This window comes from Conger conger, chromosome 3 (assembly GCF_963514075.1).
Source record: "Conger conger chromosome 3, fConCon1.1, whole genome shotgun sequence".
Lineage (NCBI taxonomy): Eukaryota > Metazoa > Chordata > Actinopteri > Anguilliformes > Congridae > Conger > Conger conger.
In genome coordinates, this window is record NC_083762.1 from 41,772,017 (window position 1) to 41,785,245 (window position 13,229).

Sequence of the window (13,229 nt, forward strand, 5' to 3'; positions counted from 1 at the left end):
ACAAACATCAACAAATTAGAAATGAATAGTGTAACAACAGTGTGCCCTACAAATGACAGTTCTTCACAGGATACTCACTTTTTTAGTTTTGCTCTAAGGTCTCCCTCAAGTGCTGCAACTTCTTTCTTTTCACTGACATTCAATTCAGTGTTACATTCGATTTCACCATGCTTGTTGGATGCAACACATCTATATTGCCCAGAGTCAGTTTTGGTCACTTCTCTGATCTCCAGCTTAGCATCCTGCCCCTTTTGTTCAATTGTGATTCGGCCACCATGAGTCATTTGCCTCCACTTGCCCTTCATCCATTTCACATTGGGAATGGGATCGCCCCCAACTTTGGCAATGAAAGTTGCAGTGCTCTCTGAAATGAAGGCAGCAATGTTTAATTATTTAAATGCGTAATTGAAAATGAGTAACAATCACACCAAATTTTCAATTTACATTTGAATGCTTTGTGAGTGATTTGTGTCCTGAATCTATGCAATATTTAGTGAATTCATGAGTGCCAAGGCATGTAAAAATGGTGTGAATTATGGTGGTGCCAGGGGGAGCTTGGCTCTGCCAAATGAGACATGAGCTTCCCTGATAGCACCAAATGTGAAAATGTGTGGGCTCTCTAAAATATTTAAGAATATTAAGAATATTTGACTATGATTCTAGACCTACTTGTAATAAAAGCAAATCAATATAAGGAAATAAGTGTCAGGCAGTAAAATATGAGCCTTTCTGTACTTTAACATCATATTCATTGTTTCATTTCAAATCCATTGGAGTACATAACCAAAAAAACTGAAATTGTACCACAGTCCAAATACTTACGGACTGCACTGTATGCACTCACTGAGCACTATATTAGGAAAAATTCCATGCAATTATCTAGCAGTGCAATGCAATGGGTCAGGAGCTCCAGTTAATGTTCACATCAACCATCAGAATAGGGAAAAAATGTAATCTAAGCGACTTTGATCATGGGATGATTGTTGGTGGCAGATAGGGTGGTTTGAGTATCTCAGAAACTGCTGATCTCCTGGGATTTTCAGGCCCACTAGTCTCTAGAGTTTGCGAAGAATGGTGCAAAAAAACTTTAAAAAATCCAGTGAGCAGACAGCAACACCTTGTTAATGAGAGATGTTAGAGGAGAATGGCCAGACTGGTCAAAGCTGACAGGAAGGTGACAGTAATGCAAATAACAAAAGGGGTATGCAGAAGAGCATCTCTGAACACACAATGCATCATAACTCTAAGTGGATAGGCTACAGCAGTAGAAGTCTAAAAAATAAGTGTAAAAAATTCCTAATAAAGAGCTCACTGAGTGTATATACACACACATTTTTTGGACAATTTGACACTTACTCTCGGGCTGCTGGACACTCTTGGGCTCTTCAATAAAGAACAGGTTGTCCAATTTCTTGGCAGGTTTGGCTGCTGCTGGGGCTGCTTCAGCAGCTGCTGGTGCCCCTTTCCCTTTATCTAAAAATTGAATTCAGTAATTTAATAGCATTTCAACATATCTAAATCTGTACATGCCCAGAACAGATAAAAATAACAAATCAAAGTAATTAATTCACTTCTTTCCAAAAGCAGTTCTCATTTACTCTCCAAAACAATTAAATTCCAGAATTCCAATGTATTCAGTTTTTTCCAATGCCCCAAATTCAGTTCAACTGGAACTTCATTAAGGGTGCATTCTTCTTTGTGCATTAAAAATGTATTTGGTGAATCAAGAGGCATGACGACATATTTTCCCAGCTAAAAAAGAGCAATGGCTTGTTTACCCAAATACAATGACACTCTGCTGCCCCCTAATGTTGGAGAGCTGCAGAGACAAAACGTCAAATGAAACACGAAACAAATCATTTATATACTGCATATATTAAGTTTCCTACTCATCACATCATCATGGTAAAAGTAGCCAATTATGCGTGTGATTGTCAATAGTTCATAACGAATATTAGCTAACCTTAAATATAAGGAAAATAATGGTGACCGAGAGGGGAAGAAAAAACCTGCAAGTGTTGATCTGTACAATAACGTTTTGGGCTGGCTGATAGAAGGGTGGCTTGGCCATGCCCATTAAAATAATCTGGGAATGCATGCTTTTTTGATGATAGGTACAACATATTTACCATTTATTAGCCTAATGGGCTATCCAATGTGGTAACATTCAAATATTAGATGCTTATTCCATTTTAGTCATCATATTATTCATTTGAAAATAAAAGTGAAAAGGTTCCTTTCCAGCCAATCCACTGGGCATTATTTCCATATGCTGGCAAATTAGTTTACCATATTTACTCCACTTTATCATGTGACTCCACCCCAAGGGTGCATCTATCACTTCCCCACAAAAGAATGCACACATCTCATATGGCGTAATGTCATAAGGAATTTTCCCTTGAGGACATTAACAACAACTGCAGGTGCAATAACTATGACTAAGGGAGAAGAAATCCATGTGCACACAGTGAGGAAATGTACCTTTTACAGTCACTCTGGACTTGCAGAATTCACTTCCAGCGTCATTGGTAGCTTTGCAAAGATAGTCACCAGCATCTGTTTTTGAAGCAGAGGAGATTTCCAAAGTAGCAGTATCATCTACGAAGGTAATTCTAGTCTGAGCAGTGGATTTAATATCCTTCCTGTCCTTCATCCACTGTATCTTCAGTGGTGGAGATCCACGAACATGGCAGGACAGGTGCAGCTTCTCGCCTTCGTTCACCGTCACTGGTTTGAGAGGATCATCAAAGACTGGAGGTGTCTTGCGTGCTAGTATGGAAGAGAGGCGTTTCATTTAATAAATTATATAGAACTACAGTGTGGTGAAATGGTGATGAAAAGGAGCATGTTAAGCCAGCCAAACATACCTGTAATGACTACAGATGACTGGCAGGAGGTAGCCCCAGCTTCATTAGAAGCCTTGCAAGTGTATCTTCCATGGTCAGAGAGGTTGGCCTTCTTGATGACCAGCACGGCCAGATTACTCTTGAAGGATGTCTCATAATTGTCAGAACTGTAGACTTCACTGTTATCTTTGAACCAACTGACGCTCATGGGCTGGGATCCAGAGAGACGTGCTTCAAGCTTAACCAACTTCCCCTCTGAGTCTTCAATGGTTTCAGAAGGCTTTTTTGTGAAGGTGGGTGGGACTTTGCGCTCTGCAAAGTTAAACAAGTTTTCACGAATCAAAAGAAAACTGTGAGAGAAGGTAAAACATACAAAAGCTTTGGGTATAAGAAATATGAAACTTTCTTGTGCATATTTCTTTGTTTTATTGACAACAGAACAGTACAAAGTTCAGAAATATGAAAAAACTTGGATTAAAAAATGAAATTAAACCACAGAAAAACCATGCATATGAAGCATAGACTACTACACTCAGCCAGCGGTGAAATACCTTTCACTGAAACTTCAGCGGTACAAGAGTCCTTCCCAACTTCATTACTTGCATGGCAAGAATAATGGCCAGAGTCTGCTTTATCAGCTTTCAAAATGGTCAGGCGTGGGTTATTATCCACACAGGATATTTTATAATTTCCTGCTGAGCGAATATCCTTGTGATCTTTTGACCATGTAACTTTTATCGGCACAGTTCCAGTCATGTGGCATTCAAGTTCTACACTGTCACCAACTGAAACCTCCATGGGTAACAGCTTTTTATCAAAAACAGGAGGATATTTTGGCTCTGTGAGTTAGATGGAAGAATGGAAGAAAACAAATTAGGCAAAAAAACATTAAACTACGAGACCTGATCATGTAGAACATTCATAGTAAATGTACAGTAGTGTGCAAACATTTTGGGCACCCCTGGTCAAAAAGCCTTTTACAATTAATATCAAAGTGAACAGAAGCGAAATTGACCTCTAAATGGTACAACGTTAAACATGACACATTTCTTGAAATTTTAAAGCAAGATTACTTTTTACTTTCATTTTTTACAGTTTGGGAACCCTGTCAGTTAGACATTTGCAACTCCTTGGGCAGCTTGTAAATGCTTCCTGTAGCCAGCTAAGAGTCTATGAGTCTTTCAGAATTTTTCCCCATTCTTTCTGGAAGAACACTTCTAGCACAGAAATATTCTTCAGCCTTCTTGCCTGTAAGGCATGTTTGAGATCTGTCCACAGATTTTCAATTATATTCAAGTCTGGGGACTGTGGTGGCCATTCCAAAACCTTCATCCGTCGTTCCTGGAAGTACTTCATGATAGATTTTGAGGTATGCGTTGGATCATTGTCTTGCTGGTATACCCTATCTTTCTTCAACCTCAATGTCTGGAATGTCCTTTGAACATTAGTGTCTAGAATTTATTGGTATTTGGTGGAATCCACTCAATTTTCCTGTGCCCCCAGCTGCAAAAAACCCCAAAGCATAATGGATCCACCTCTATGCTTAACAGTTGGCAAGGTGTTCTTCTCTACAAAAGCTTCATCCTTTTTTCTTCTTTGATGGTGGCCAAAAAGTTCAATTTTGGTTTCGTCAGTCTAAAGCAGATTGTTCCAAAAGGCTTCAGGCTTCTCAGTGTTTTCTTTTGCATACTTCAGACGCTTAATTTTGTGTTGAAGTCGTTCTTTCTGGCAACTCTGTGAACAGCTCGACCTGTGTTTGCGACTCTTTTTTGCAGTTCTTGCAGTGATGTGTGGGTTCTTCTTTCTCACCAGATCTCGGGACATTCTACCTGAAATCTTTTTTCTTTCTTAGTCCAGACCTTGCCTTGACTTCAACTGTTCCATTTATCTTACATTTTCTAATAATGGTTCTGACCGTGGAAATAGGTAGAAACATTGAGAGAAACATCGAGATAATTTTCTAGCCTTCTCCTTCTTGGTGGAAATGAACCATCTTCATTCTGAAATCCTTGGACAACTGTTTAGAGGAACCCATGGTCATTAACATCAGACAAAGCAGCCACTGAATTTGGATACTTTTAAAGGCATGGAGTTACTTCATTGAAGTCCTAACGAGTAAATCACCTGGGTCTGGGCATTAGTAATCATCTTTTTAAAGAATAATCCAAAAGGGTTAATCCAAAGGGCCCATTTCCTTTTTTATAATTTACAAACAGTAAATGACAACCAGCAATCTGGCTTTAAAATTTGCAGAAAGGTGTCATTTTCAACTGTACTATTTAGAGTTCAGGTTAACTTTCAATCACATACAGATTGATTGTAACAGTCATTTAAACCCATTTAAGCCCAAATTCTTGCACCCCATTGTAAAATCCTCACTAACCTTGAAGTGTGAGCCTGGCTCGACATGAAGCTGTTCCAACACTGTTGGTAGCTACACAAGTATATTCCCCAGAGTGTCTTGTTTCACCTCTCAAAATTTTTAGAACAGCAGAGTTGTCATCAAAAGACATTGAATATTCATTATCATGTTTCAGACTTTCACCATCTTTAAGCCAAGAAACTTCCACAGGTGAGGACCCAGCAACACGGCACTCAAATACAACAGGTTGTCCTTTGGTTTGCTGGAGACTTGTTATTTTCTTTGTGAAAGATGGTGGCGTTTTTGCATCTGAAACAGAGTATATGGACACATGACACATTGGATACATTTTGTTTCAAAACGTTCCGGTACACTGAAGTTACCATGCAAAAAAAACCATGTTTAAAGAAACATACACTTACCTTGCACCATTATGCGACAGCTTGTGGAGGCTGATCCAATGCTGTTCTCAGCTTTACATGTGTATTCAGAAGCATCAGTTTTGCTAACTTTGCTTAATTTTAAACAGGCTATGCCTCTGCTGTATTCCATTCTGCATGTACCACTTGATCGCATTTTACCATCTGCCTTAAACCAAGACACCTTTATTTCTGGAGTGCCCCCTACTTGACATTTCAGACAAATTGCATCCCCTGCTGTCACTTCCATTTGTTCCAAGCCTTCAATAAAGTATGGTGGTTCTGAAATGGAAAGAAAAGAACAAACATCTGTATCAACTTAAGGATCTCATTTTACTGAACTAATGCAGAAACTTAATTTCTTGGAAACAAACCTAAAATGGAGACTTGAGCAAGACAGGTATCACTTCCAGCTGCATTTGAAACTTCACAAGAGTATTGCCCGCAATCATCTTTGTCACTGTTAAGACACTCCAATATGCAGGAATTCTCTGTGGTTGTGATATTGTATTTATAAGAAGAAAAGAGCTCATGGCCATCCTTGAGCCACTTCACCAGTATTTCTGGACTTCCAGAATATGTGCATTCAAGCAACAATAATTTTCCTTTTTCAACAGCATAGTCTCTCAGTTTCTTCACAAAGTGTGCTGGTTCTAAAAAGAAGTTGAGATGTCAGAGATGATGTATTGAATGCCATCAATACAAAAACAAAACCAGTTTCCAAAAATATTGAGTGATTTAACATGCTCACCAACCTTTCACAAACAGGTTGACAGGGCAATTTTCCTTTCCAGCATCATTAATGATCTGGCAGGTGTATTCTCCAGCATGAGATTTGTCAATATTGTACAGTTCCAGAGATGCAGTACTACCCCGTAAAGAAATTTCACAGCCCCGTCCAGAGATAATTTCTGTACTGCCTCTGAACCATTTCAGCTTCAGAGGTGCACTTCCCTTCACCGTTGCAGAAAAAACAACATTTGTACCAGGTAGAGCTTCCACAGGTTGCGGTTGTGTGATGAAAGATGGGGGTTCTATATTCAGACAAAAAGAGTTTCAGGAAAATAGAATGTCTCCACAGAAGATAGCCATGGAGTTAGGGAAGCTTGTTATCTGAACATTAGACTTTCAAGTTATTTAACATATGGTAATAACCAACTATATATGAGACAAAGAATCTATGTTTTCTACTAATGTTTCCCAGTGTAGATCTCCATATATGAAATTCTGTAGATATTACTACAACGTCATTACTGGAAATGTGAATATTTACTGACCTTTCACCATCAAAGAAGCACTAGTCTCATTGCCCCCAGCCTGATTTACAGCTTTGCATTTGTATATCCCAGAGTCTGTTAGCTTAAGAGTGGGTATTTTCAAGGTGCAGGTGTTGTCAGTAAATGAAATTTCATGGTTTGGCCCACTTCTGATCTCTTGTCCATCATGATACCAAGAGATAGTGAAAGGAGGGGACCCTGACACTTTGCAATCCATCTCAACAGGTTTACCCACAATTGCTTGAATATCCTTCAATTTCCGTGTAAACGTGGGAGGTATGATTTTATCTGCGAACAGAATTAGTCAAATGAAGGATAAATTAAAAGGAAGAAACCATACAGAACATATTTATATAACCGAACAAGGAATGACCACAAACCTTGTACAGTGAGGTTCATTTTGCAGGTGTCTTTGCCAACCTCATTCATAATCTCAAAAGTGTACTCTCCAGTGTCACCTTTCTCTGCTGACAGAACCTTTAGGCTGGAAACCATTTTAGAGAAAGTAATGTTGTACTTTCGGCCAGAAGATAATGTTACACCATCTTTGAACCATTTTGGGGTCAGCTCTGGTGTACCAGCTACTGTGCATTCAAATGCAGCAGTATCACCTGCAGTGACACTGAAAGACTCTGGTCTATCCACAATCGAAGCAGGCTCTGAAAAGTAGGGAAAGAAATATTAATTTTAAGAAAACAAAGAAAAGTATGAATAATAATGAACGATATTTGAGATCAATTACTAACCTAGGACAGTTAAATTAGCAATGGACTCCACCACTCCAGCATCATTTTTAAGTTGGCAGGTGTATTTGCCAGGGGATGTTGCATCAGCTTTAAAGATTCTCAAAGTGACCTGGTTGTTCTCAAAGGCAATCTTTCGGTTATCACCATCTCTGAGGATATGATCTTTGTCTTGCACCCAAGAAACAGAAATTGGTTGGGAGCCTTTGACAGTGGCAGTCAAAGTTACTTCTTCACCAGAAATCGCTGTCAAGTTGGACAGTCTCTGCACAAAGGCGGGTGGCTCTGCACAGTATAAAAAGATTGTGATTAATAAGGGCATCTAAGTAGTCAATGTGAACTGTGTTATATTTCAAACTGTGGAGAAGTGTACTTACCTCTGAGTTTAACTGTGCTAGAACATGTATCCCTTCCTACTTGGTTTGATGCTTTGCACTGGTATTCACCAGGATCAGAGGCATCCAAACTGAGAATATGAAGAGTAGCAGAGCCACCCTCCTGCACCAACTTGTATTTTCTGCTTTCCTTCAGAGGCTTTTTGTCTTTGTACCAAGTTATCTCAAAGGGTGGGGTACCAGATAATTCACAATTTATACTGATATCCTTGCCTCTCAGTCCCTCCACAGTCTTAGGTGCTTTGATGAAAGATGGTGGTTCTAAAAAGGGAAAAGCATTTATTTATGAATTAATTTCACATAGTAATTTCACTTCATCTGAGACAGTTAGCAAAGCAAAGCATTCCTTACATCACAGACAGAAAAAATATGAAAAATAAACCAGTTAAATCAACCACATAATATTGTGTTCATACTGCAGACATTTATGCGCACCAATCACAATTAATGAGTGTGCTCAAAAACAAACTCCTTACATGGGTTCCCCAAACACGGACTTTACACAGACACTTAAGAAGAATTTAACAAAGAGCTTCTCTGCAAATTGTTGCCTGTTTCAATTCAAAGTTTCAAAGTTATGTCAATAAATATAACAACACATTTCAAATCTGGATTGTATGGGTATCGGCTATGCCACCTCACCTCTCTCTTCAGGTCCTCCCAAAATGTACCACTCACAAGTAAATTTTATGATCGAAGGAGAGAGACTGGGATTAGGATAAGGTTGCTATTAAGCGTGATTGAAACCCAGGACAATTTTGTGGGAGAAAATGGCGTTATCCACTGCACCACCATGCTACCACATAGCTCTAGCTATAAATCCCTCTATAAAGAAACTATCTAATGAAATGATGGGAGGAGATATGCAGTTAGAGTAGAGCATTTATTGGCCATTAGCACAGGTCCTTCTAGATGTCGTACTACAGTGCCCTCCATAATGTTTGGTTCAAAGAGCCATCATTTATTTATCTGCCTCTGTAGTCAACAATTTGAGATTTGTAATAAAAAAATTGTTGAAAAAAATATATATATTGGTTGAATTCCACCAGCCTCCACCCAAATTTCATACTAGCCCTCCGGCATGCAACATTTCTGTTTTAGTTTGAATGATATTGACAACTTACTTATTTTAAAGCAGATAACCGATTCAAATTTTACAGTTGAAATATTTGGAATATAAACTTCAAGACATGTTTGTATGGTTATGAAGAATTGACTAAATTGAAAAAAATTATAATAATTATAAATTTCAATTTCAGTTTTGCTGTGAGTGACCTAGACCGCTCTTGTTGTGAGTGAACTAAAGCTACATTACATGCATCTGGGAAACCCATGTTATTAGTGTGATTGCCAAGTGTATACTCATGCTTATACATTAATTGTAGTTATGGCCATTTATTAATTGCTAAAATACAATATAATAATGGTCTATAGTTTTTATGTTGACCTTAAACTAAAACGTAAGCAAGAACCCTCCCAAAAACATGTGATGGCACACAAATCATCCACAAAAATAACCAACGAAGTGCTCAGAGCATCTGACCTTTGACTGCTAGTGTGGTACTACAGCTGATACTCCCGGCATCATTTTGAGCTTCACAGGTGTAGACACCACTGTCTTCAAATCTTGTGGAGTGAACATCAAGGACTGCCAGTGAGTCCACAAATGACATCCTGTAGTTGTCACCTTCTGTGAGCCTATTGTCATTTTTGTACCAAGCCATTTGAAGCGGGGGTGTTCCAGTTACTTTGCACTCAAAACGTAGCAGCTCAAACTGCTTCACAAACTTTGTGGTTGGCAGCTTCAGCACAAATTCAGGAGGTTCTGCAAAACCCAAACATATCAGGTTACAATGTAGAATCTAAGCAAGGAAAACAAAAAGCAAAACATATGTAATGCAAGACTACCAAGATGGGAGATAAAAGTTATCCTGAAAGAGGAATCAGCAGCAAAAATGAATAAAAGAAACTGTAAAGATGGAAACAATTGAATGAAGAGTGTAAGTGTAGTAAGATTCCAACCTTTCACCAATAAATTGGCAGTGCATCTTGCAGTACCAGCATCATTGCTAACTTGGCAAAAATAAATTCCAGTTTGAGAAGTTCCACAAGAATAAAGATCTAAAAAGCATGATGATCCTTCCATTCCAGTAAAACATGATGGTCCAGTTAACAATTCTGTATCTTCTTTGAACCACTTCACAATAAAAGGTGGTGTTCCTTTCAAAGTGCACTTAAAACGTGCAGTTGAATTGGGGAGAACAGCCTGGGATTCTGGTTCCGACACAAAGCTTGGTGGCTCTAAAAATGCATTAAAAAAAACGGTAAAAATGAGTAAGTGATAAATGAAGTGATGCCCTCAAAAGATCAAACAATAAGATGATACGCATTCTGACCTTTCACCATCAGTGCTGCACTGCACTCACAACTTCCTGCTTTGTTTGACAGTTTACAAGTGTATGTCCCAGCATCTGTTTTTTCCAAATGCTCAATCTCCAATGATATGGAGTTGTCTTCTTGTATAAGCTTAGGCTTTATTCTGCCAGTAAGGACATTTCCATCTTTCTTCCATTCCACAGACATTGGAAGAGAACCAGAAACTTTGCTTTCAAGTCTTACAAAAGATCCCAAAACCTCCCGCATTTCAACCAATGGTTTGAGGAAAGATGGAGCAATAATTTGTTCTGCATTTAACAACAAAAACAGCGAAAGTTAAAAGTTGGCATATGTCAGTTACATTACAGTGCAACAAACCCCAGAAGGAAAAGAAAATGCACGAACCTACTACAACTAATGTAATCCTGCAACTGGAGGCTCCAATATCATTGGTAACCTCAAAAGTATAGTCCCCACCATCATTCGATTGTGCAGACTGAATCTTAAGACTACTCAAAGAATTCACAAAACTGAGTTTGTGCTGTCTGCTGGACACAAGCTCCTTTCCATTTCTTTTCCACTTGACTTTGAGTTCAGGAGTGCCTGACACCTTGCACTCCATACTGACTGGATCACCAGCAGTCACATTTACTGTTTCAGACTTCTCAATAATTTGAGGTGGCTCTGAAATAGAATAAAACAGGACAACATTTCAGTCGAGAGTCCAGTATTCAGTACTCGGTAAACAAAAATAAGCTCAGCCTTTGGAAGCTCTCAGACCAAGACAAACCTTGCACCAGCAGATTTGCAAAGCTCCTCTCCTGTCCAGCCTCATTCATGACCTGACAAGTATATCTACCAGTGTGACAGGCCTCAGTGAATGTAATTCTCAAAGATGCCACATTGCCATCAAAAGTCCTTTCAATTTTGGCATCCTCTTGGATCCATTCTTCATCTTTCTGCCACTGAACAGTAAGGGGTGCTGACCCCTTCACAACACACTGAAATTCAGCTGCTTTTCCTAACACAGTGGCCACATTTTGGATCTTCTTTACAAATGATGGTGGCTCTAAAATAAACAAACAAACATTGAGGTAAATTACAGCTTGGGCTATGACTACAGCCAAATTGTATTTGAGAACACTTTAAACTAAAAATGACTAACCTTTCATACGGAGCATAGTCCTGCAAAAGCAACTTCCAACCTCATTTGCAACAGTGCATTGGTATTCACCAACATCTAAATCCTCACATTTCAATATTTGCAGGCTTAAAATATCATTATTCCATGAAACTGTGTGTTTTTTACTTGACTTGATTTCCTTTGCATCCTTCAGCCAAGTTATTTCAAATGGAGCAGTACCAGTAACTTGGCATTCAAACAGTGCATCAGAACCATTCACAACTTCAAGCGGTGTCAATTCTTTTACAAAGGCTGGGGGCTCTGAAACAGAGATATTTTCAAAACCATTATTATGTTACATTAGAACAAGAGTGCCTTATTGGTAATTACACTTATTCAGTCATTTATTATTTCTATTTATTTTGTCATCCAACCTTCTGCACTAACCTTTCACTTTCAATTCCATGCTGCAGCTCTCACTACCAGCATCATTGCGTGCCTCACAGTAATACACTCCGGTATCTTTTGTATCGGCACCAAGTATTTCCAAGCTTGCCATGGCATTAACAAAGGAAATCTTATATTTGTCACTGGGACTGATTTCATTTCCATCTCTGAACCAATAGATGTAAATTTCAGGAGTTCCAACAACCTGGCATTCAAATTTCTTATTTTGTCCTGGTTTCACCACTGCTACTTTCTCAGGTTTCCGAATGAATTTTGGAGGTTCTAAAAAGATAATCAAATATATTATATCCGCACTTCGATCTTACTGTGATATTACAAAAAGATTTATGGTAAACAATAAACACCTTTCACAAATAGTGTTGCTTTGCAGGCATCAGAGCCAACATCATTCTTGATCTCACAGGAGTAATCTCCAGAGTCTGAGGCCTTGGCAAAAAACAGCTCCAGTGAACTTGAAATGTTATCCTTCTGAACTAAGCAGTCAGAGCTGGATACAATCTCCTTGTTGTCTTTAAACCACTTGATATTCAGGGGTGGAGTGCCACCTAAAAGTACACTTAATTGCACCCTTGATCCAGGCAAGACATCCATTGATTCTGGCCTTTCTAATATTGTTGGTGGTTCTACAGGTAAAAAGAACAGTGGTCAGTCCAGTGATGGTTCTTGCCGATTACTGAATTAGCAGATTACCAAACATTTACCAAAATATTGAGACATCATAATACACATCAAATATCATTAAAATAATACCATAATAGCAACAAGTTCAGGCAATATTTTCATTTAAATGACATGACATTTCTTATTTTAAAAAACAGCCTCTGAATAGGATTTTCCAAATTACATTTTTTACTTCCATGTAAAATATAAGACTTTAAGAAAATGTATCCAGCATAAAGTAAACACAAACCTTTCACAATTAATGGACCAGAGCACTGGTCACTTCCTGCTTTGTTTTCAGCAATGCAGGTATAGCTGCCACTGTCCGAACTAGAAAGATTGGTGATTTCCAAAAATGCTGTGTTTTCAAAAAATGAGCATTTGTGCTTTTCGTCTGCCACTATCTCCTTATCATCTTTGTACCAGCGCACCGTTATGGGCAAGGAGCCAGAAATAAGACATTCTAGGTGGGCAAATGATCCTTTGATGCTGTCCATCGGCTTCAATTTTCTTGTGAAAGTCGGTTTGATTATTTGGTCTACCAGAAAAGAAAGGTATTT

General features: G+C 38.6%; 1 protein-coding gene across 7 annotated transcripts in view; it reads right to left on the bottom strand.

The window, feature by feature from the left end:
- The window catches only part of LOC133123817 (titin-like), a 208,738-nt gene that overhangs the window by 133,059 nt on the left and 62,450 nt on the right, over positions 1-13,229 (bottom strand). For all 7 annotated transcript variants that reach the window (XM_061234427.1, XM_061234424.1, XM_061234426.1 and 4 more), the window contains 22 exons: positions 12,920-13,207; positions 12,354-12,632; positions 11,989-12,270; positions 11,584-11,862; positions 11,209-11,487; positions 10,824-11,102; positions 10,439-10,726; positions 10,065-10,343; positions 9,586-9,867; positions 8,025-8,303; positions 7,651-7,932; positions 7,285-7,563; positions 6,905-7,192; positions 6,383-6,661; positions 6,002-6,280; positions 5,631-5,909; positions 5,230-5,517; positions 3,398-3,685; positions 2,868-3,158; positions 2,482-2,769; positions 1,357-1,473; positions 79-364 (listed from right to left, as the gene is read on the bottom strand). In XM_061234427.1, the coding sequence (XP_061090411.1) occupies positions 79-364; positions 1,357-1,473; positions 2,482-2,769; positions 2,868-3,158; positions 3,398-3,685; positions 5,230-5,517; positions 5,631-5,909; positions 6,002-6,280; positions 6,383-6,661; positions 6,905-7,192; positions 7,285-7,563; positions 7,651-7,932; positions 8,025-8,303; positions 9,586-9,867; positions 10,065-10,343; positions 10,439-10,726; positions 10,824-11,102; positions 11,209-11,487; positions 11,584-11,862; positions 11,989-12,270; positions 12,354-12,632; positions 12,920-13,207 (6,058 nt within the window). The remainder of the gene's footprint in view (positions 1-78; positions 365-1,356; positions 1,474-2,481; positions 2,770-2,867; positions 3,159-3,397; positions 3,686-5,229; positions 5,518-5,630; positions 5,910-6,001; positions 6,281-6,382; positions 6,662-6,904; positions 7,193-7,284; positions 7,564-7,650; positions 7,933-8,024; positions 8,304-9,585; positions 9,868-10,064; positions 10,344-10,438; positions 10,727-10,823; positions 11,103-11,208; positions 11,488-11,583; positions 11,863-11,988; positions 12,271-12,353; positions 12,633-12,919; positions 13,208-13,229) is intronic.